Source organism: Ciconia boyciana, chromosome 10 (assembly GCF_034638445.1).
Source record: "Ciconia boyciana chromosome 10, ASM3463844v1, whole genome shotgun sequence".
NCBI lineage: Eukaryota > Metazoa > Chordata > Aves > Ciconiiformes > Ciconiidae > Ciconia > Ciconia boyciana.
The window spans coordinates 12,326,339-12,350,576 of NC_132943.1; the positions used below are offsets into that span (position 1 = coordinate 12,326,339).

A 24,238-nucleotide genomic window follows, 5' to 3' on the forward strand; every position below is an offset into this window, starting at 1 on the left:
GAAGAAATTAGATGATTTATTCTAGTGCTAATGGGAATCCATTAGAAATCTTTTCCTCATGTCCAGCCTAAGCTTCCCTTGCTTTGGTGTAACACTTTTGGTTCTTGTCCTAGCCCTACAAACCCTTTTCTTCTGCAGCATCGCAACTCACTTTCAAAGACCCTTCTCACTCTCGTCTGTTCTCTAGGCTGAGCAACCTCTACCCTTTTAATCCCTCCTTGACAGGCCACTTTTTCTAGACCTCTGACCACTCTTGCTGCTTTCTGCTCCGCACCTCTCAATGTGTAATATCCCAAACAGGAGGCAGTACACTCTGGTTAATGTCTCCACAGAACCAATCTGCAAGGATCCTTGGGAAACTGGTGAAAGTGCTTCACGAGTAGCCAGTCCTTCACTGCTGGGCACATTTTCATGATGGGAAGTCATACTGCAGAGGAAGGAATGTTCTCTGGTATAACTAGACAGATGTCCTTCAAACGCTTCAAACATCAGGGCAGAACAAGGCTTTGCAGTGGGGACCAGGAAGGGGAATGCTTTTTTAGTGTTTCTGCAGAGACAAGCAGCTGGGTCTTGTATTAGTTCTTTCAGCATGCACCTCTGTCCCGCAGCTTCTGCATCATCAGAGAATAATCAATGCTGGACTGATTCAGAGCGAGACAACCAAAAGCAGCATCAAAGACTGAGCTAACCAATTTAGTTGTGTGAGAGTGGGGAACAGAGGGGATGTATCTTGCTATTACTGCCACCTCTGTGAGGGAAGAGCAATTAATAGAAAAGGTTGACACGTTAGAAGGTAATTTTTGCTGTGCAATTGCTTGCAACCCCAAGCAATGTCATATCTTCCTACTTGCAACCATGTAAAAAAGGATAAGATGTAAGGAAGCAGTTTCATTACTGCAGCAGCTGGAGGGGGATTGCCAAACCCTGGGACATGCACTCCCAGGGAGTGACCTACTGCTCTCCCAGCCCCGCAGCATGTCCATAATCTCTCTCACAATACGGTTGAAAATAGAGCTGGCTAGAGGAAAAAAGGGGAGGGGGTGGGGAGAAAAGCAAACCAGCTCAGCTTATTAGTAAAATCTTGATGAGCAAAAGTCCAACACAGCAAAAAATGCATCACCAGAGGACTTGTGAAGTCCAGGAAACAAGCACTGGCAGGTCTGGCACACGTGGCTGCATTTGCCCCTCACTCTCCATAGCCAAGTGATGAGTCTCCAAATAGCCCTCAACTCTCTTCCATACCAAACGCAGGACCTTTGTTCCCTGCACATCACATGTTTAAGGAACTGAGTGCGTTTCCAAGGCCCTTACCTCTTGACTTCCAGATGCAGCCAACCCCTCTGCCCTTCAGGTGTTAACTTCACACTCTTTGCAAAAATATGGGCACTGTTTAACAGGTCATAGCCTAGGTTTAAGAAAGGAGCTCCTGGGTGGCACAGGGTGTGTTATTGCAACTCTGAACATCCCTTCTCAGCCCCTCAGATGCCCTGGGATAACCTTCACCTCAATAACCGGTGCAGTGGTTATTGGGTAAGGATATTTGGCAAGCTTGAAAATAGGAAAAGGAAGCTGGATGAGGGTGTACATAGCCTCGTACTCTCCAAGGCATTAAACATTGGCTCAGAAATACCTACCTGGGCACTGAGCCCTACAAACTGTCTCCCAAAGCTTGCAAAGATAAATGTGCACTGGCAACAGACTTTTCCTCCAGTGTCCCTGGGAAAGGGATGGGGACCGGCATGTTGGAGGAGGGACATGGGGACTAATGCGGGGAAAGGTGCTGGTTTACATGCAGAAGCATTTGAAATGCCTTTCTTTGAAAGCCTCCCCCTTGATCCACCCATTTTCCTTCCCGAGCCTGGAGAAAGGTCTGGGAAGTGCTGGAGCAGAAAGATCTGCCTCCTCACACAGGGCAGGCTCTCCTCCCCAGCAACTACAGTCCCCTACCCCAGCTCTCCTGAACCTCCCACAAGGTATTAAAAAGCAACAGCAGACAGCAGGCTCTCTCCAGCTTGCTATATTTAACTGCAGACCTCTAAGCACTCTCCTCCCTTTCTACTCCTCTAGAAGAGCCACGCAGAAACATGAGGAACGAGAGCTGCTCCTCATTGCTGTTGCGAGCCTGAAGCCCAGGTTTGCTCGCACTGCCTCTGCTCTGGGGCTCCTGCGTTGCCACGTGTGCAATAAAAACCATCAGAGCATACACAGGAGGAGGAAGGGAACACTTTTGTTTCTCCGTCCCAAGAACTGAAGGTACTAAATGTTAATACTTGGAAATCAGCATCTGCCAAGAACAAGTTCCCCACCCACCCATCCACCCTAAGCTTTGAAGTGTTTTCTTTCTAGCTTTACCTTGGCACGCTGGCCAAATAAGTCACAAGTTTCCGAAGGTCTTCCTGCCTTATTCTGTCGTGATTGCTGCGGGCTGGGAAGGTCAAGACAGGACCACCTCGTTTATCACGGCCACCTGCGGAAAATAAAGGATTGTTAGAAAATCAGGCAGGAAGCACACGTCAAAAAAACTATGTGCACTGAATTGATAAACAGAAATTATGGCACATTCAAGAGCCCGTGCACTCTTTGTAGCTTTCAGGCTTGCCTAATTGAGGAAGACATGCTTGCATTTGCTGGAGTTCCAAAGGGGAGAAATAAAATAATAATAATAAAAAAACAACACACAAGGAAAATTGCTACTAGTATTTCTTCTGACTTTCACCTAATCCCATCAAATCTAATGTAACTGCCAATCCAAGCAGGCAATGCTAATGAAATCCTACTGTGGGGATAGTTTTAAACTCGTCAACACCAAGAAAGTGAAAGTATTTGTCACTGTTACTCAGTGTGTTGCATTGTTCATTGCCAGATAGTTTACAAGATCCCGCCAGTTAGAAGCGATGTATCCCTGTAGAGTTTATGCAGCAAGACGTTCTAAGCTATCTGACAATTCATTAGAAATTGAAATTTTGATTAGAAATTCATGTCTTCTATGCTTTCTATTTAGAGAGTGTTGTTGGCAATTGGAATGATTTTTGGTTTTGGGGTTTTTTTTTCTGTAGCTTTCCTGTCTTAAAATCCATTCCTTTTAAACTGCCAGTGTCTGGCACTTCCTCTTTTACATCAATTTTGAAAGGGCTTAGCCATAAAGGAATGACTCTACCCTGAATTATACAATCACAAATATAGGGGTGAATACAATCTATTGTACAGCACCTTATTTTATTCTCTGCCGTGAATAGAGTTTAATAAGCTTGAAACTGAAATCTAGTGCCTCACTCAATGTTTAGTTCTTTCTTCACATATTATCACAGGATTTTTTCAGGAATTGTGTGTTGTTAGATATGTCTTTGCATTGTTATCTAGGAAAAAAAGTCATAGAAAAACTATAGTTCAAAAAGCTAGCGCAGAACTGCAAGGACCTTGCAAATAAGTTGTAAAAATGCAGATGAGTTTGCACTTTTCAATGGAAAATATAATCTCTTTAACAGAAATATCACTTCTGAGAAAGGAAAATCACGTGCTTCTCTGAACTAATTTACCTGGTCAACAAGAAGAAAAAGCTATGCAAGGACACGCACATCTCCAGCACCAATCCATGCTGCGTTCTCTCATGCAGAACACAGGATGCCTGCACTCTGTGGGGCCATGACTTCTGTAGGGGCCCTAAACACCCCAATTCAGTAGGAGGAGTCCTAAGAGGCTCTGCTGTAATAGTAAGTTTGGCATGAGAGCACACGTGCGCTTGGAAAAACAGCATCCTGGATCACCACAGGACAAATAATTGCTCTGGGCAGAATTTAGATCAGGAATCAAGGAGGTACCTCATATGGCAGGAGTCCCTGCAGGTGGACAAACCAGAAACCAAACTGATGAGATACATGCATGTACCCCCAAGGCACAGGTTTTCCAGCTGGCCCTGCTTACAGAACAGAGACGTCACTTGTAGATCCAGCTCCCAGCTGACAACATACCCCCTGTCCATTTCATTTTGAAACTGTCCATTCAGTTGATGCCATGATAGGTACAAGCTCACCTTCTAGCACAAAGCATCTCTCTACATGACCAGAGTCACACAGAAGCAGCTAAAAGTAGCAATGTTGTTACTATACATACATTTAAAAAAAATATATATTTTTTTAAATTCCTAAGTCCTGTCTAAAGAGTTTTCTACAGCACTGCAGACTGTACAAGTCAAAGTCTGTTACATAAACTCCATCTATACAGATAGACATGCCAGTGTTACCCTGTGTTGCAGTTTGTCAGCACTGAAATTCCCATAGTTTTCAATGGATGCTGTATAACTGAAGTGCTACATCGTGCAACTCTCCATCGGAGCCAGGTCACGTCTGATTTGTCCAGGGGTACAAATGGAGAGGCAAACAAGAGATGCCATCTTCATTTTGAGCCCTCATGCAGCCAGGGTTACATATGGAGTACAAAAACTGTCCTGCCTAATCTCCACCCAAATCTGTGTGCCTGATGTTTGCCTTTGGCTTCACACCGTGAAGGTGAGGAAGGTCCATGGGAATTCGGTGTCACCTTGGCTGATGCATGCCTCTGCCACATAGCCTGAGAATGGGGGTGTAATGTAACAAGGATTCAACTGACAAGGAAATAAGCTCTTTTTTATTTTCAGACCTATATACATATATATGTATTTAAAAGTTCTTCATTTTAAGCACATTCTCCCTTTGTTGAAATTATTTCACACACCATAACAATGCCAAAACCATTATATCATGCGTGATGTGTCCAACAGAAAAGCAAACCAGCCTATAGAATGGCAAACCAATGTAGTAACTAAAGCTGGAGGGAAATATTTTTTCAACACAGGAAGCTTTTCAAGGTTTTGAAAAATTTCCCGTCATATCAAGATGTAACCAAGGCTTTCAAAAGCTTCCAGATATTCACTGAAGCAGAGACCTGAACTTGAATTGCATCCCAGAAGAACATGCTACCCGCTACTCAGTCAGGCTCCTTCTCCTCTTCCATTCCAAATTATTTAAATATTTCTACAAAGTGGAAAAGCACTAAGAAATGAGATCAGGAGACATCCAAGCTCACACTTATAATCCTCTCCCAGGATATGAAACACCTGGGAAGGGCCATGAGCTTCCCATAGCCCAGCAGCCCTGATAGCTCTGATGCTGGCCATTCACCTCAGCTTGGTAAACCAAAAACTGTTTCTGGCCAGGGACCCCTTTCACACCTAGAGTTCCACCAAAGTGAGCCATGAAAAAAACAAAACAACCCAAAAAACCCCCACTAAATTCTGGTAGGCTGAAAAAGTTAAATCAGAAAATTCTTGACCCTTTTACTAACAGTAACACAAGGATTTCAGCTACAGAAAAGGAAACAGGATCCAGAACATTCCTGTCCTGTCTTTGCTTCAGGATAAAAATTGTCCCTCAACAGTTCATCTCAACTGTCCTCAGGGGAGCCGAATAAATAAGGCTGTAGCGCAGAGCCAGAAGTTACCAGGACAGACTGGAGAAAATGGGTTAATTCTTGTTGGAGGAGGAAGGTTACATGATCACACAGTTGGAGTTTTCTCAATGATGGAAGGATAAATAAGTGCCTGGACCAATTCCTTCTAGTCCTACGGCACAGAACAAGAAGGAGACATGGGGCAAATCTCAAGAAACGTGAGGTTTAGAAACAAATGTTTCTAATTTGTGATAAAAGTACTGCTCTATGCTTTGAGCAATAGGGTGAAATTATTATTACAAGTGCATCGTACAAATTAAAATCCTTCACTTGTTTCCAAATTATTCATGAGCAATCCCTAATTTTTATGAATGCCTGCATAATTTACAATTTTATGAAGAGCCTGTATGAATAAACGTCAGGTTTCTTCCAGAATAAACCACGGTATGTTTAATTCACCGTAAGACTTGCAGAGTTCAGTAACTGTGGTTTACTCTCTTAAATACTAATACTACGTAGCTTTTCCATTGCACTTTATAACCACAAATCTCAGCTCTTCTAGGCACACTAAATGAGATATTACCACTATCGAACTTTAGGCACCTAACATCCCTATATTAGGACCCTCATCTCCTCTAACGGAGCCTCCAGACAGGTAGCAACAGCCACTAAAAGAGAAGAAAATCTTTTGGCATTGGCTGTACAGGGAGTTTATACCTTTCCTCTTCTTTATTATTATCTCCTTTTTTACTGAGGGAAATAGTGAGGTACAGAGAGGGGAAGAAATTCAGCCCAGACCCCACAGCAAGGCAGTTGAAGAACCAGGAGTAGAAATTAGGTTTTCTGACTCTTAGTCCACTGTGTTAGAGCTTCATAGTGCTTAGGCTAAAAGTCAGCAACTGAAAACATTATAGAAACTCTGTCTCTGCTTGTTAGTAATCCACCCAAGGAGGCTAATCTTGCCTCAAGTCAGCCATGATCTCAACACCAATTTTACATGCACAGTCTCTCCAGAGAACTACCCAGCATATTGTTTTAAAAGAAAATAAAAAATTGAAAGGAAGTAAAGAATCTCAATCGCTCTAATCGATATGACCCATCTCCTGTCTCATGCTGGGCTCACAGACATGGGATACAATAATCAAACATATCATTAGGTTTGCTAATTACAGTTATTAAGTGCTAAAACAAACAGCTGATAATGTCTAATTGTTTTTCAAGGTGGGTTTTCATGGGCTTTGCTCTGATTTAGAGGCAAACAGATGGTCTAGTTATTAGTGCTCTGGAAAAAGGAGTCCAAAAAACACATGTTCTTCAGGGCACAAAGTACACTGAGAACAAATATTTAGCCATATACGTCTTGCATTCCTCCTACAAAATCCTTTGTTGATGTCCTTGCCTGTCAGTGGCTTGCTTGCCAGTTCTTCCCATCTCCCTTTCTTCTAGCCTATACAGAAACCATTGCTAAACTCAGCATTTGTTTCCAGAAGTAGGATTACATCATTTTCCTCCACAAATCATACAGGGGATATTGCAGTCACAGCACAAGGCATCGTGATGCATACCTCTTTAAAAGAAAACATTAAAGAAACCTCGAAAAACCTGCATGGAAGCAGGCAGCACAGTCAGTGACCTTCTGATGACCACTTTTCTGGTCAAGCCTGCAACCAAGAGGAAAGGGACTCCAGCCACAAGATCCCTGTCCTGGCAGCAGCCTGAACCAACATCTTAATCCTCTCAGTGGTGGGCCCAAATGTTTCTGCCTATGGTGGCTCCAACTGCCCACAGGTAAGTCAAGATGCTGGCCAACCCAGAGTGTTATTAATGTGAACTCTGTACGGGCCTTCCCAATTTCAAGTCCTGACACACATCCATCCCCGATAATACACAAAAAGCTGAAATTTCAGCTTTGTGTAATCCTGTTTAGGACAGGAAATTATCAGTTTCCTTTAATGCAGACTTCTTGTATACAACAGATAATGATTTTATCGAGCTCTGTTTTCAAGCTGCATCCCTCCAGTTCTATCAGCCATTCTACCGTGATACTTACCTGCTTGCATTTATCTATATTTAAGGGATTCAAGCCCTCTGCTTCCTTTTGCACTCTTTTTATAAGGATGAATTCACAAGGATTACCCATAGATACAGACAAATGTCCACACACATAAAGGCTCCTGAGTACCTTATCTGAGGTACACATCAGCAATGGAGACAGGAGCAGTACACAGTGTCTCTGGCCTCCATTCAGATGTCTACTGCAGTTCAAATGAATACGCTGCTTCATCTGACCCCTGCAGATCATAAGCTGATCAATCTTGATGTTGCAGACTCTGCTGAGACCGTAAGTGAGCTTCCAGAGGAGCTGAAATACTCCTCGAAAGGTATTTCAGTCCAAAATATGGTGAAAAAATGAATGATGATGAAGAGAACTAGGAGACAGAATGAGCTAAGCTGATGTCAGGCGCCTCGATAAAATGACAAACAATATGCTCTGGATTTCTAAATCTAATTGACAGACTTCCTAGGAAAGAAAAATATCAAGGAATTGGTATCCAGAGTCTTAAAATAATATTCCTTTCCCTGCCATAGCTGAGCTCTGTGAGAGTCTGCTTGCTACCAGACCTCCTGTGAACAGGAGGTCTGGTAGCAAGCAGACCTCTACTAAAACTCCTCCAGCTTCAAGAGGGACTAATTTGTTGTAAGGGTCATACATAGGATTATCTCTATGACCACCCTCAAATTCAGTTGGTTCCAAAGTAGGTGATTCTAGTGATGGAAACTTTCCATCTAGTGATGGAAACATTCCAACAGTGACGGAAATTTAAGCTCCCACAACAAGCTCGCCTGTAAATTAACGCAGCTGCAATGCAGTCACCAGGACCTGATCCTCCAGTGTGTTGCTCTTTGCAGCATCCCATATCCCTGAGTCAATTGCCTGACTCAAATCCTAACAGCCAACATTTGCAACATTACATTTGGGGTTAATGACTCCAAAAACAAGGCTGCCTGTTCCCACCAGAAGATCCTTTGTCAGAGCAGATCAGAGGCTGTAGACGGGATGCTCAGCACAGCCACTGGAGGATCCCATTTCCCACCAGGTAGATTTGTTCCACAGTCACCCAGAGTCACTGCATGGATTTGAAGAGACCGCCTGTTGTGGCTTGTAATACACCTTCGCTGCTTTATGCAAGTATTTTGGGGGTACTTCTTTAATTTTAAATGTTTACTTGCCAACAAGCCACTGGGAAAATTGTCTCATTTCCCACGGAGAAAGTTATTGCCCCAGCAAAGCAAAACTAAGGACAAGTGAGACTCATTAAAACAAAGGAAGAGCTTCTTTGTGTGGAAGGCAAAACTTCCAGAGAGAGTCCAGAGGAGCCCGTTTCTTCCTCTGGAAGAAGCTGGTTTGCTGTGAAGTATCAAGGGAGCACCAGTGCCTTCCTCTTCAACGCTGACCCTTAGTCACACCTATGCAAACCTCGCTGCCTTTTGCCCCAGCTGCAAATTAGTTTTTTTGATCTCGCCTCCTCTATCGCAGATGTATGGGAATAGTTGTATATATTTAAAAAACAATAGAGAAACTGAACAAAATAAACCCCAAATCTTCTAAAACAAAACACCCCACTGCACACTCTCTTGCTCTTGGAGAAGGGAAGGGAACAAAACAGCATGTGGCGATGCCAGTCACGCTGCTGATGGTGGCACTGACAGGCACTCCAAACTCACGCCACTGGGCATAACGTTAGAAGTTGTACAGAATAAGGAGAAACAAAGGGAGGCCATGTTCACCCTGATCACACACTGTTTGTCTTCCTCATTTGAGATAAGCACAGAGAAACAGCAATGGCAAAGTTTCTGATGTTCATCAGCAAAGTGAAATATGTGATAAACTGATTTAATATAACTGGCTGCTCAGGTTTGCCACATCCCCAGCAGGTAAGTCATCGACAGCTACAGCCAAGCAGAGGATCCTGCAAATTAATGAAAGTTCAGGGGAGAGTTCAAGCTATTGGACTTACATAATCGCTATTAAGAAGTCTTCTTCCCCTCTGGTTTTAAGAAGAAATTCAGCCTAGAGCTGGAAAACACTGGCAGGTGAAAATGTTTCTGAAATTGCACATTCCAGCAAAGTATCTCCATTTCAGATAGCCTATATTTTCCCGCAAAAAAAGGACTAAAAACCCCAACCATTGTTAATACAGAGAGGATGTCCAGTTGTGAATTTCAGTGCTTCTTGTCAGTTAAAATTGATTCCTTAGGAAAAAAACATAAGCCTATGAACCAAAGCGCTCTCACAGAAATAAGGAAGTTTTCAGAGGTGACGAGTCTCATTAGGGGGACAGAAGAGCACACCTTACTGCAAAATGACCAAAATGGTTGGCTGTTATTGTATTAATTATCTCAGGTGCTACAGTCACCTCCCTGGGTCCTTATATTGATTTATAAGCTCCCAGCCTTGATTTCTATGTAAGGACAACTCTCGGCTGCCTGCGTAAATGAAGATGAGACCTTTGCTGAGATACATATGGAGCTCACTGCGTCTTTACCGACAAGAAAACCCTGTGAGCTGGAACAGGATGGGATGTATACAGACCTTCTTGTTTCACAGGCTCAGTTCCTTCCTCTCATTGTTATTTTGAAAGTCCCTATCATTAACTGAGAAGCTATACCTATGGGACAGGATGCAGGGACCCATCGACCAGGAGGTGGTCAGAGTCCAGCGCGTTTGGATGACACCCAATCAATGACTTGTGATCCCACAAGTTCTTGCAAGTCTTTTTGGACAGAAATTTTGATTGGGTTGATTTTCTGCTCAGTTTTGTAAGGCACTTGAACCTTTCTGCCTCTCCACAAGGCAGCACAGGTTGCATCATTACTCTCACCCATGCTAATTAAGGAAGTGCATAAAGGAGAAATCTCCCTGCTCTAAGGAGACATTGGTGGATCTTGGCAAGCTGTTGGTGTCCGAGCGCCAGGACAGTAAGTGCTGCCAGTGACTAGACATTCTCCACAAAAAATGTTTAATTTAGTCCATGGCTACGGTTAAAACGTGTGGAAAGAAATACAGCAACTGATTCTGCACACTACATTTACAACCTGTAAATTAAATCAGAAATCTCAGGAAACATTTTGATTTCTGCTTTAACCTTAGAGTCCCAATGAGGATATCTAAACAGCCCCTATAGGTACAGGCTCTTCTCTATCCTCAAAATGACCTAACACTCTTGAAAAACAAAAGGAAAGAAACTAACAACAACAAAAAACCCCAGCAGGCTCAGACCTCATCAAAAGACCTGGAAACTTTACAGTCTAAACTTCCTCGTTTTCTTCTTCAAAGAAAAAGCTGCATCAATGCAGCAGCAAATTCTAGATGAAAGCGTGATGGCCCAAAACCACTAGCAAAATTCAATAGTCAAACAAAGCTATGCTTTTATAATAGCCTATATCCTTTTTTTGGAATTTCCGTTGATTTCAAACTACATCAGGGAATGGTATGAAACAGAAGATATTTTTCTGTAACAAAATATAGAAGAATTGTTGATGTTTCATTTGAAATTTCCATTCCAGAGGAAGAGGAGAATGGAAACTTTTAATTTAAATCAAAACTTCTGTGCAAATACAAATTGTTTGCATCATTCAAAAATTAAGTATTTTGGTTAGTTCTAGTCCCAGTACAATACAAATTCCGGTGTCCACAAATCAGCATTTGAGACCCCCTGAAACCTGGATCTGAACTTTTCCAGTGCCCAGAGGGCCCTGGCATCTCATTTCAACCCTTTCTCTGAAGAGTGAAGTGCATCCATCACAGAAAAAGAAAAAACATGCCCCTCCACATGTGGTCCCGTGTACCTCTGGCACTAAGTGACCTGTGGTGTCTTCAGACAAATTTTTGGGGAGGTCAGTGTCTTCCCTTCTGAGGCTTCCTCTTTGATTCATCCTGCTGGCCTAAATTTAGTGAAACCTAATTGCAAAGTTGTCCTTTTATCTAAGCTGTTTACACTGAAATTCCTCCTCTGAAAGATCTTTCGGGAAATCTCTCTCTGTTTTTCCTTCAGGCTCTCAGCCAGGCTCAGACGTCGCTGTGACCCAGCTCATGAGGCTGCTCCCGAGACACGTGGGGTTGGGACAGTGGGCTTTTGAAGGATGGAGATGGCCGAACTGTCACCACATCCATTTCTCCCTGCCCCATGCCTTTTGTTGCCCAAAGTCCACAGGAAAAACCTCCCGCTTTGCTGAACGCGCGTTGGGAGCTCTGCTTGTCACAGCTGCAGCAGCTCACCAGCTTATTACACCCTTCTGCCTTTTGCTGTTGACTCCTCCGTGCTCAGCCACCCTCTCAGAAACCTGGCCAGCCTCCTCCTTTGTACTCCTGCCTCGGCAGATGAGCAGACGGTACCTGGCTGACAGGCGGGAGCCCACGCGCTGCCGCTCTCCTGAGCCCTCCGGGGAAGGGGAATTGCAGGGAAGGACCCTGAGAAACTCTTCGGGGTGGGACGTGGGGAAAGGGCAAATGCTTTCAGCAAGACCCATGGCATTAGTCAACTAACAAGCTTTTCGTAGCCTAAGTGTATGAAAAGCTCCATGCATGGGAATGGAACATAGTAACACGCTCCCCTCCTTCTCCTGAGAGCCTCATACACTTCCTCCCATATTGCACTGATCAATAGAAAATCTCCTATAAATATAATCAAGCAGCTGAACAACATCCCAAGTTAAACCACTCTTCTAAAACAGCATCTGTGTTTCCTAGGAAAGACTATAAGCTTCCAAAATATTTCACCACCTCTCACTGAAAAAAAAACACCTAAAATAATCTACAACCTGTTTTATTTCCTCTCCTCTGCGCTCATCTCCTTCTCAGAATACAAAAATCAGTCCCTGGCCTGTAGCTTGCTCCCTAATGGTTCTGAAAGCCATTCTATTGCTGGAAGCAACACAGTGAACCACCCAGGCAAAGCCAAGATTTTATTAGGGTTTAGGCAACAAGCAAGTGGCCAAAGCCTCCCCCCGCCAGCCCCCTGCTTAATCTGCTTCCACGAGGTCAGCGATGGAAGCAATCAGACGGCGATGGCCGGGATGTACCGCACCCCTGACTGCTCAGGCCACCTCTCTGCTTATGAGTGCTGGACTGGGATTTTCAGGTGCTGTTTAGACACACATACACATGAACTGTGCTCGGGTTCAGTCTAGCTCATACATGAGAACGCTGGAAGAAATCGAGAACCAGCTCCAGGAAAAAATCCCAACGTTATCCGCCCCTCAACTCTCCCGCGGCAGAGGGATGCGGATGCAGAGCCCTGTGCCTGCTGCTTGCTGCTGGCTGAGCCAGCTGAGGGGAAGTGCCAGGCACAGAGCCCCAGACGGCATTTAGGCTGGATGAATCCATGCCCAGCTAGTTAGAGCTGTATTTCAACTCTGAAATTAAGTGCTCTTCTGAAAGCTTGAGTGCTCCTCTGAGATTCCACAGCTGTGCCGGCAGGTCCTGCGGTGCCTGCTCTGGAGCAGGCGGCAGCCAGTGCCACTTCCCTGCCTGTTCTGCCCTGCTGCTCTTCGTGGTCCAGGTGCGGAGCCACCACAACACTGACACACAAAGCACGGTATAGGCCCTGCCTGAAGGAGCTTGTTTGTTCTCGGCAGCTTTCCTGTCGAATCATGGACCAAAAAACAAGCTGGTGAGCCACAGCAGGTGAGAAAAGAAATAAACTATCTAACTGAGATGTTCAGCTGAGATTTTTTTGTGTGTGCTGATAAATTCTGCTAGTGTAAGGAGAACCCCCTTGACAACTTTACTGTACTGTTATTGTTAAAATTAACTGTAGTATATAACTCTGAAGAAGACTCAATAAAACTCGCCTTTTCCTCAAGGAAGCTTGATTACAAACACAATGTGCTCCCAGAGTCTGTGCTAACTACAGAACACTTTTTTTTTATCTTGCAAAGTCCAGCTATTTGATTTTTCTATTTTGGCAAACATTTTCTCTTCTGTGCTCAAAGCATACTCTAGGAAGTTATTCCATTTTAATTAAAAAGAACTTAGCCATCAGTTGAAGTGCTCAAATCCTTTTCTTAATCTGCTTTATTACAACAACCCAGGGGAAGACTGGGCAGTACTTAAACTCTGAGCTGGAGGGTGATGCTGGGGCTATCACAGTAAGACACTAGCAGCTCAGAGCATTCTGTCTGCAAAGGCCCCTGACAATTGTTGCCCGTAGTTGTTGCGTTTGGAGACCATGGAGAGGAGGTGTAAATCCTAGGACTTGCTAGCTAGCTAGCTGTGTCAGGAACAGGCACATTTTGAGCAGATACAGGTCTGGAGGCTGGTGAGCCTACGAGGAGCGAGCTGTCCGTTGCCTGCAGCAGATCACAGTGCGAAACCCCGGGGGGATCCCGTTGGCGCTGCTTGGTTAACACCCCCCCACAAGGCAAGCCTGGCCCAGGACGGCATCTAATGAGCTGATGATTTGATGTGAGACCTTCTGGCTCAGAGCTGAACACAGGCACCGTCAGTGGAAGGGGCTATATAAACGATCCAGACAGGTTGTCATTATTAAACATTCCATGAATTACCAAATGATCCTGCAGTCATTTCCATGCGAAGCAATAGCAGGAGCCAAGAACTAAATTCCAGTACAGCCCCTGCATAAATTCCTCCCTTTCACTTCCCCAGAGCGCCCAGTTCAGCTTTGCGTCTGCAGGTATGCTGTGTTTTTATGACTGTGTTCCCCTCTTCAGAACAGTGAAAGACAACAACCACATAAAACATTTCAGGACATTCAGAATGAGACCCCAGTGCGAGGTAAAGTAGTCCTGCATGCAAGTACCGTTGGGATAGTCTTGGGTTTTCACACAAGGCTTTTGGTGTCTCATGAACTTCCCTCAAAGTCCTGGAATTTCATGTCGTTGGTCAGAAAGTTTAGGGTTTATAGAGCCACAAATCATTTGCCCAAGTCACTGCTGGACTCGTGATCCCTGGACCATTTACTGTTGCTACATGGGAAGACATCTCACACCAACCATTAGTCAAGGCGAAAGCTTTTCCTGCCTGACCGGGCATCTCCATGGCTCGGCAGGGTGACGAGCCCCATCCTCGCGAGCCCTGATCCAGCAGCTGAGGAGGAAGAGCCCGGGCACCTAACGGCCTCGCTGCTGCTCCCCTCCCGTCTGCAGTCAGCGTTACTGCAGAGACAACGGAAGGAAAAAGCAAAGACTGCAAACAAGGGGCCAGCTGCTTTTGATGCAGGTTTTCTCATTGCAACAGGGAGGATCACCAAAAGCAGCTGGAATGATTTGCAATCATCAGAGACACTGGCACTGGAAATACCCCATTTTTATGCTTGCCAATTTGAGTGACTTCATGCAAGATTATGATCACTTCAGACTTTCTCTTCCCCCTCTCCCTGACAAGTTGTAATTCACCCCAGAAACAATATCATTCAAGCCATTCTCAAAGCCTTTTCCATATTGTCTAGTCCTCATCCACCCCCAGGTCCTCAAGATTTGTCTCCTGAATGAAGGCTGTAAATCTTTGTACAGGATGGCAGGAGATCTTTGAGCGCCTGAGTTATTATGTAAATGCAGCATCAGTGGTACTTTTAACTGCAAGTTGATTGGGATTGAAAATGAAACACCAGTGATTTACAGGTCTGAGTGCTTCCTACAAACAGGAATTAATGCTACTCACTGACCTTGAACCCAAAGCAGGATCCCTGAACCATTCTGAATGCTGAGACAGCACAGGTCTGGGCTGGAGCTGGGAAGCTGCATTTCATCCCACCTGTGCTGCCCCCTTACCTGTTTCTGAGAATATGAAGAAAATCACCATGGGCCAGTTTCCAACACTGTGAGTATTACTGGATAGCCCTGTTCCACATACAGCCCCTTTCTTAGCAGAAGACCTAATTTAAGTACTCTCAAGTCCAAACACGAAACTGGTCCCTTGTGACTCTGCAGCGCCTTAAGGACCAGGATGCGGCAGGCAGTGCTCATGCTGGGCTGGAGGGATCCAGAAAAGATGTACTCACCTGACACAAAGGCCACTTTCTCCTTTAGTATAGGAAGGACATCAGCAGCTTTTAAACCATCATTTCGAAAAGAACCTGCAAAACAGAGGAAAACAAGAAAGCCACATTAGAAGAGAGCATGTCCTTGCTCCCAGCTTCACAGACACTCCACATTTCTCAAAATCAGGCTGGACAAAGTCTATAAATTACATAAAAGCACCACGAGACAGACCCTAATGGTTGATACACAAACAGCATTAGCATCAATAGAGATATGTTTGTAAAAAGAAAATACAGAGAATCAACTCATCACTTTATCCTTTTCAGAAGTTCTGAAAGGTTAACAAATCTCCCACCAACGAACCAGACTTATTGCTGCTGCCTTTTCCACAGAGCACACTACTGAGCCTGGGAGATGCCCAGCTTGCACACGGAGCCAGGAGCCTTCTCCCTCCACTGTTTTGAGCACAGTCCAGGCAAAATTGCAGGGAACATTACCGTACATACACATCCATTTATCATCAGCCTCTGAGACAGATTTGCACAGGGGCTGGCTTAAAAAAGGCTCTTCCCCTTCCTCCCTTTCTGCTCTATGCAGCACAGCTGGAGATGGAACAGCTCAAGGTGAGGACCGCGCTTAGAGGGAGGACACGCTCCTTATGAGCCAGCCAAAGTTTTTCCTGGGTAAGGAGTGGTTTGAAGCCACAGCGCATCCTCATGTAATTCATGCTGTTTGATTACATGTTAAATATACCTGCATAGGCGCTTTGCCTTCCCTGCAGTGACAAATTATTTCATGTCTCCTGAAAGTTCACCAAACGAATCCCAGATTTTACTCTCCTGGAAGCCTTAGGAAAATAATTTCCAATGGTTTCAGCCACCAGCAGCATCCTTCTGTTTTGCAAAAGACCAGCGTAACAGATCACCCCATGGCAGGCCAGACACTGCTATTCCATCAGCGCTGTTACAAAACAAAAGGTGGGTTTGAAGGACATCTTTGCAGTTGCTCTGAAAAATAACTCATCCTTCACTGGGTAGAATACCCATCATGACAAGTGATCTTCAATATGGCCTTAAATCTATTCCAGCTCGTCAAAGAGCACAACACATTTGAAACTCTCTGTTTTTACTTTCTGCCTTTCACAGGCAGGCAGCAACCACCATTCTTCTGAGATGGTACCAGGGCAGGAGAGTCTTCTCACTAAGCAGCTTTCTTGACTGGCTAGAAACAGGGCAACGTTGCTCCAGCCATCACACCTTCCTTGCTGAACACAGCAGATGACACCTGACCATCTGGGTCTGAAAGTGGGCATGGGGATAAAAGCCCCTCCTATATATTGTCATCTGTTTCTTGCATCGTGCAGCCTGCAAAGGTACAGTGGTTTGATCCACGGAGACATATGGAACAGACAGGATGAAGACCATAACAGCCTTTTTTCCCTGCAGCTGAACCTGCGTACCTACATGTACTGTTATTATTATTATGGTTGAGTTACTGTTAATGGCAAATGAGGTAGCATTTGCCATTCACAGTCAGCTTGTGCAACAATACTGTCTTGTACATGCAATTACGTCCCTCACCAATGACCGATGGCTACAACTACCTCTCTATGTCCCCACATGCTCTCAGGTGTCACCTCCGCGACACTCAGCTCCAGAAGATGAGCAAGCTCACCAGCTGAGCCTACACTCATGAAAATCAGCACACAAAGGAGTGAGGTAATTCAATGCAAGGCCAAGACCAATGCAACAGCAATTTGAACAGGCACTGGAGCACTGTCCTGAGAGATTCCTAAAGAGCACTTTGTGTTAGTAAAGTGTTTTGGGACCAGGGAAACTAGTCCTGGTTGCTGAACTCTTTCTGTGTTCAAGTAAGCAGGACTTTGCACACACTGTGTCAAATATACGAGACTTTGCTATTAACTTATCCTCTTAACAAGAATAACCTCTCGTATCCCAGGCTGTGGCTAGCTCTCACATCAAAGGCAGGAACCGTTCAGCCACAGGCAATGTTTGGAATTTAAGCAGCTTTGTATATAAGCATCTCATCCAACCGTGAAGCAAATGAGAACAGCCAACATGCTAGACGCATCACGATGGCTTGAACACATTGAAGCGGAGTACTGGGCCAAATTCCTCCAGCTGCAAGATCAGCAGTGTCAGTGCAAGTTGAGTTTTGGCCAATATTTGTTAAATTTGTCAGGGAAATAACAAAGTCAATTCATAGGCACTTAGCTGTGCACTAGACATTATACAACTGAAGTCTTAGTGAACATCACCAGAAAAATGTCAGTGGGTGCAGTATTCATATATGTAAAACACACAATAAGGACTTCTTAGCAAGAGCCCACTATACTGAGGGCTGAAGGACAATTTCAAACTCTCCCACAAGGAAGGACTGCATCTCACAGAGATAATACACATGGAGACCAGGAGAAAAATGTATGACTTTTAAAGATGATCACCTCCTGAGCTGCAGCAGGGCAGGCCTGCAGGCACGGGGCTTGCTGCTAACAGCCCCGACGTACTGACTGTGCACAGGAAAGGCAACAAAAGACACGAATGGGGACAGTGCTGCCAGCAGGTGTTTCCACCTTTCTCTGTATCTCCCAGGACAAGTCAGTCACGCTCCAAAATGATGAAGGAATTGGAAAACTGTGAGCCCGTCCTACAGCCAGGGAATCGACAAAAACTCCCAAGAGCTGCAAAACTTCCCTCGGGATGAGGGAGAAAACTCCTGAAGGTAGATCAGTGCCTAACACAATGACCTCGCACTGGGTGATGTACATGCTCACCCAAGTGGCAGCTCATGACCTGCAGATAAGCCCATGGACACTGCTTTCAGAGGTCACTCCAGCTCCTGACAAAATACTCGTGTTAGCAGCTTTTACATCTCAGAGCATGCTGTCAAGTTTTCCAGCAAGGGCTGGGGGAAGGCATGCATAAATGGGAAAACCAATGGCTGTAATAAGGGCTCCAAAAGCAACAGCAAATCTGTCTCCAGGAGGGCCCAGCACAGCAATGATGCATTCCCCAGTTCATAAGTTATTATAAGCATACCCCTAATAATGCTCATTTTCATCCTACCCCCCAGCTGTTTCTAATACATTTGTTTTGTTTGTTTGCATGCTGGATCTGAAGCCATGTATAGCACCATCTAATTTTTGCCGCAGAGCCCTGGGTATACAACCATCTAGCCAGTTCATTCCTAGACGATGACAAAGGCTGTACTTTGTATCCTGCCCTACACCTCTCTCCTACCCCCATAAGACCCGAGCCCTTCTGCAGCAGAAGGATAGAGAAGGACAGACGGATGAAGGAAGGGCAGGCTGAACACAGAGCCATCCTGCCCACTGTCCACGCACTGGGTTGCCGGTTCACCTTCATCATAAGCATGGGACTACACAACAGTGCCCCTCTTGCCCTTCTACCTGCAAGCCTCACCATGGTCTGCAAAGAAGCTTGAGCATTGCAATTGCCTCTTTACCAAAAGAGAGGTGCAGAGAGCACGGTGCCATGTCCCAGTCACCCTGCAGCCCCTCACACCTTTATCACGTCCTGGCTTAGTGTGCTATCCACATAGTGGGGACACTATGACTATCCACAAACTTTTATTGCTCCAGTGACACAAGAAGAAAACACACCATGCCTGCAGGAGCAGCTGACAGAATAACATATTCTTGTAAACTTGGAAACACTGAAAAATTTAAAAACTGGATCCTCAGCATGGCTGAGTCACGTTTCAGGGCAGAGCAGCATCACACATGCACAGCCCATCTCCTAGCAGGGATTCCCTGCACAGCAGAAGCAGCTCACAGTTTTAGGTGAGATGCTGTAATGAGAAGCCAGCTGGGTGAGATGGGAATCTTAAGGCATGCTTCCATGTTAAATGCAGCAAACCTGAAATTGAGAAAATTCCTTGTTCCCCACACAAATGCCTCAGTTGGCCTGGGGAACTTGCTGCCGCAGGACGCAGAGGTCAGCAGCTCAAGGGGCTTCCCGAACGGGTTAGAGATCTGCAAACAACAAACATCTCCAGGGAACTGTAAAGATTAATAAAATAAGCAAGAGTTTTGGAAAGACTATAAGCCTACAGACTTTGGAGTGAAAGCCAAACTCTAACTCTTGGAGTGAAATATAAATTATCCCTGGAGAGAGCCCTGCGGGCTTCAGGATTTCTTTCTCTAAGCAGAGTGCAGGGCCTCTGTTGGAGACACCGTCTTGGGCTAGATGGACCCATGGTCTGCTCCAGAGTGGCTTTTCCTAGAAAAGCTTCAGTTCTAATCTGAAAAATGCAGCTCTTGGCTTCAAATAAAGATCAGCTGCTGGAAATATGGAAATAGTTTCTATACTTAAAAAAAGTATGCGTAGGCAAGAAGAAGGCCTCCTGTCAGAGCACTGCATGGGGCTTAATCACTTGGCTCCTCATGCCTTCAGCAGGAGTTGTTCATCCCAAGTCCCATGCAATGTTTCAGGAAAGGCAGCCCACATTCTCATAGTTCTCAGAACAGATTTGACTATTTAAAAACTTTGGCATGAAGTTTCTTTAACCAAACAAAACTAACTCCTTGGGCTAAACCCATCCCTCGAGGAACTCTACTGGAGTCCAGGAGGCAACAGTAGGATTAATCTGGTCCATATTGTTTCTTTCTTCTTCCCTCAGTAAAGGCCTCTTCTGTATTTCTCCCCCTCCCACCCTGGTTTTTGGAGCAGTTATGTCCTAGGTTTATCATAGCCTATTTGCCTTCCTACCTCTTTTTTTCCCCCCTCAAAGCCTCAGTGGATTTTATTTTTGTTTGCAGTATGGTAGCATCTTGGCTTTCTACAACATATGAACAGAAGGGATGTCTGTGAGCAGAGAGAGGCAGAACAAAGGAGACTTTATTATTCCCATTGTAGCATTTGCAAACTGAGACACAGAGAGATTGACTTGTCCTGTGTCAGACAGAAAGTTTGTGCAGAGCTGAACCCTCATTTCCCCAATGCTTCCCCAATGCTTTTCTCATACAACCATCCCTTTGTTTTCTGGCAGAATATAATCCTCCTTTTTCTTCTCTTCACACTTCTTGCTTCCTCCTCCTGCCCTTCTCTCCATTATTCCTCTTTTTTGCACTTCTGCCTCAAATATTTACTTTTTGTGTGTGCTAAACCCTCTTTAACCCCTTCCTTCCTTTCCTGCACGCTATTGTCTGTCCCTGCAGGGCTGTGAGCCTTCCTAGTTTGATTTCTCTGATTTTCTACAAGCCATGGAGAGGGGCTTAGCTGAGGGCTGCCGGGGCCTTTGCCGGTGGGATTTTGCTGGCTGAGGCTCATTGGTTCAGAGGCAGAGAGGCCACAGCATGGCACAAGCATTTGGTTGAATAGAAGCAACACGTGCTCCGGACTAGTATTTTAGCACCATCTGGCAGAGATAAACGGGGCTGGACACTCTGCATCTGCCGATGGCTCCTCTGTGGATGACAGCCTGATCCCTGATGCAAAGAAAGAGCATTTTAGTGCCCTGAGCCTCCCAGGAGCCTGAGAGGCTCTCCTGCTGCCCTTCCCCACTGCAGGCAGCAGAAGAGCAGGTTTTGACTTCACGAAGGAAGGAAGGCAGGCAGGATTGAATTGAATTGAAACTAAAGGCAGCACCAGCCAGAAAGAATACAAAATTAATCTGTAAATATCATTACCAACTATTCTTGAAGATTAACCCAGAGCTATATACTTCACTAACAAAGGTTATTATTCTCCTTAATAACCAATAAAAAGTAATACCTGCCCTCGCGGGAAGCATTTATTGCAGGTCAGAGTGTGGCAGGCACAGGGTGAAAGGCAGGTTGAACTAACACTATAGCCCCGGGCCAAGGATGGTGGCTGTCTCCCTCCACCCCTGGTTCACTTTCTCAAGCAAGAACTTCTCACCTGGTGCTCCTGACATGTCCACCCTTCCTAAAGGAGTGAGTGCAGCAAACAGACCGTCTGCGTTCAACAAACCTTGAGCAGTAAGCGTGGCCGCAGCATGCAGCGCTCATCTGGGGAGACCAGCAAAAGCTAACACGGACATTGCAGATATTTTCCGTGGAAACGCAGCTGGCATTGGCTGTGTTTCTTACCCCATGCAGAGCACGGGCTAGAGCTTGCTTTCAGCTCTGCAATGGAAATGTAAATAATCCCTGGGACCTTCATAGACTTGTGATGGCTTTCCTGCTATATAACTGAAGACCCACACAGCATTTAAGCTTGTGGTTGAAGTCTACTTATTTCTGCACGTGTAAGTGTATATAAACACAGGATTATAGACATAAAGGTATGCGAAGTGCCTAACAGGTCCCTGATACAGAATCCAACCATAAATCTGCTATAATTTGGTCTCTGGTACTGCTGTGAGTCTTATACAGAGTAAATGTTTTTATGCCACCAGATCTAGTGTGCAGCCTGACACACAGACCCACGCCATAGCCTCAAAAGTTGCAAGAACCATGGACACCAAATAGATGGTCTGCGCAGAAGACTAATCCCGCTGCACCACATGCCAAGCACTTTATCCCAGCTGAGACAAAAGTTATACTCATTACATTGCTACCTTTATTCTAAAATTAAAAGATGAATGTTGTTTTTATATGTAATACTTAGGCTCAGTCCAAGACTAATATTATTTTCTCTGTGTTTCCTTATTCTGTCCTTCCTTTTATTAATTATACACCACTACTGCTCGCTGGAACATCCTTCTGGTCACAGCTATTGGGTGGCAATACTATAGGCCACCTCCGCTTCCAAGTTTTGCCAGTGCTTGTCAGAGGTCCAGCAGCTTTTCTGCCCCCTCTACTCAGACAGGTCGGTCCCTCTGATCTCCCACTGCCTGAATCCCCGCAGAGGGAGAGCCACTGCCAGCACAGCCCCCTTCCCTCCCCTGCCTGTAACACCGAGAGAGGGAGGGCTGGGCTTTGGGGGAGCTTGCTAATTGCTGAGATTGTTATTCCTTCCACGAGGTACTTGGCAGCATCGAGCCTCCCAGCACAGCCTTTGAATGTCCACACATTTAAACAGTAGCCTCAGCTTGAAAGCACGCCAAAGAATAGGCTAGGCTTCAAGAAAGATACGGCCGCTTGCAGCAAGCATGCAAATTCATTAGCCTCTGTGCACATGTGGCCTCTAATAAGCTGTGTTCAGCATCTGAAGCCTAAAACATCGCACCCTGTGCAGCCCACCTAAGCCAACAGCCAGGCTTTGCCTTTTCATATGTGGCATAAAACCATTCAAAGCATCAGAAGGATACCGAATTAATGCACAATCTGCAGTGAAGGCTCTGCTTCATCTCCATCCACGGGGGATTTTATTCGTTTCATTTTAAACATGCACTAATAGAGATGCTAGGAGAATGCAATGACTGTGAGTCAATCGTTTACGCATTTCCTTTTTATTTTCATCAGGACTTTGGAATCAGGCTGAGATCTTTCAGTTCCTACCCTTAGAAAAATAATTAGACATTAGAGGTAGCCCCGTGGATAGCACATCTGACTGCTAGTCAAAAGACTTGGCTCTATTTGTGGTTCTGCTCCTAAATTGCTTTGTGATCCTGAACAAGCTGTTTTAACTGCGCTAGATCTTGGTTTTCCTCTCTACAGAACAGAAATAATGACTGCCCACATTAGTAAAGCACAGTCAGGTCCACAGAGCTCAAAAGCACCTTACAAACATGAATTAATTTTGTCTCAAAAAACCTTTCTGAGGCAGGGAACTGTTGCAGTGTATTTTTATAGACAGGCAAAAATGAGGCACCGACAGTAGGAAAGACTTGCTCTGGTGATCACAGACAGGACTTTTTGGGCAGGAAAGGGAGACGTTAAGAGAATTGGAAAAATTAGGTCATCTGACACAAAATCCTGTGTTTTATTTCTTAAGTGTGCAAGGGATGGATGTGCTGCCCCAGAGGGAAATGAGCGTATTCGGCACCTTGAGCTTTTAGTCATTAAGTGTCTTGCTGTACATTGCACTACCCGTCAGTGACCACCCAGATGCAACAGTCTTTTATGGTGTTAGTAAAGAGCTATTGGCCATTTGTAATCTGAAGTCACATTTCAAGCACGGCCATGGTTTCTACCCAAGCCTAGTATGCATGAATATTTTCTTTTCATTTCACTCCTCTCTCAGTTACAATTGTATTCCTTACGGAAACATTCCTCAGAATTTTATAATCCTGTAAAAAGTTTAGACCTGCTGATGGATTCCTGTAGGAAGGATGCAAGTCCTCTGTGAAGCTGTAGAGGTTGGGTACCCAGGGTCTCATTCTCTATTAAATTCTGGAGATTAGAATAATTTCCTTTAACTGGCATTGGTTTAGTCGAAAGGCTTTTTCGAAAAAGCTGCAGCAGGGCATCTGCCAGCACCTGTCACGTATCAGTGACGTGCTTAGGGTTTCCCATCCGTCTCTCAGAAAGCCTCCCTCTCGGATCCTGGAGGTCCCCAGCCGCCAGTAACTTCTCCAGGACAAAAAAATAAAATAAAATATCTAATTATGTACAACATTCAGGAGGCACTTTGCTGAAACGCCAGCTTTACAAAGGAACCATATGCCAGTGCCTCGAGTGTGCTTTGCAAACATCTGCCTCTCAGGGGGATTTCATGCCAGACAGTAAGAAAGCAACTTTAATTAGAGGCCAAATTGAGATCCTTGTCCCAAGGCCTGTGACTTCCCTAAAAAAGAAAAAAAAATCCCAAACAAACAAAGCAATTGCATTTTCCCCCCGTGTTTAAAAACAATCTGCACATTTTCTCTTATAATGCAGAGTTCTCTTTTTAATTTTTCTGGCAGGGTTCAACATGCCCCGTCT

General features: G+C 44.9%; 1 protein-coding gene across 11 annotated transcripts in view; it reads right to left on the bottom strand.

Moving 5' to 3' along the window:
• Positions 1-24,238, bottom strand: part of KALRN (kalirin RhoGEF kinase) — a 534,671-nt gene that overhangs the window by 350,569 nt on the left and 159,864 nt on the right. For all 11 annotated transcript variants that reach the window (XR_012044472.1, XR_012044473.1, XM_072875252.1 and 8 more), the window contains 2 exons: positions 15,447-15,521; positions 2,353-2,467 (listed from right to left, as the gene is read on the bottom strand). Coding sequence is in view for 9 of the 11 variants with exons in the window: in XM_072875252.1 (XP_072731353.1) it covers positions 2,353-2,467; positions 15,447-15,521 (190 nt within the window). In the remaining 2 variants the exon portion in view is untranslated. The remainder of the gene's footprint in view (positions 1-2,352; positions 2,468-15,446; positions 15,522-24,238) is intronic.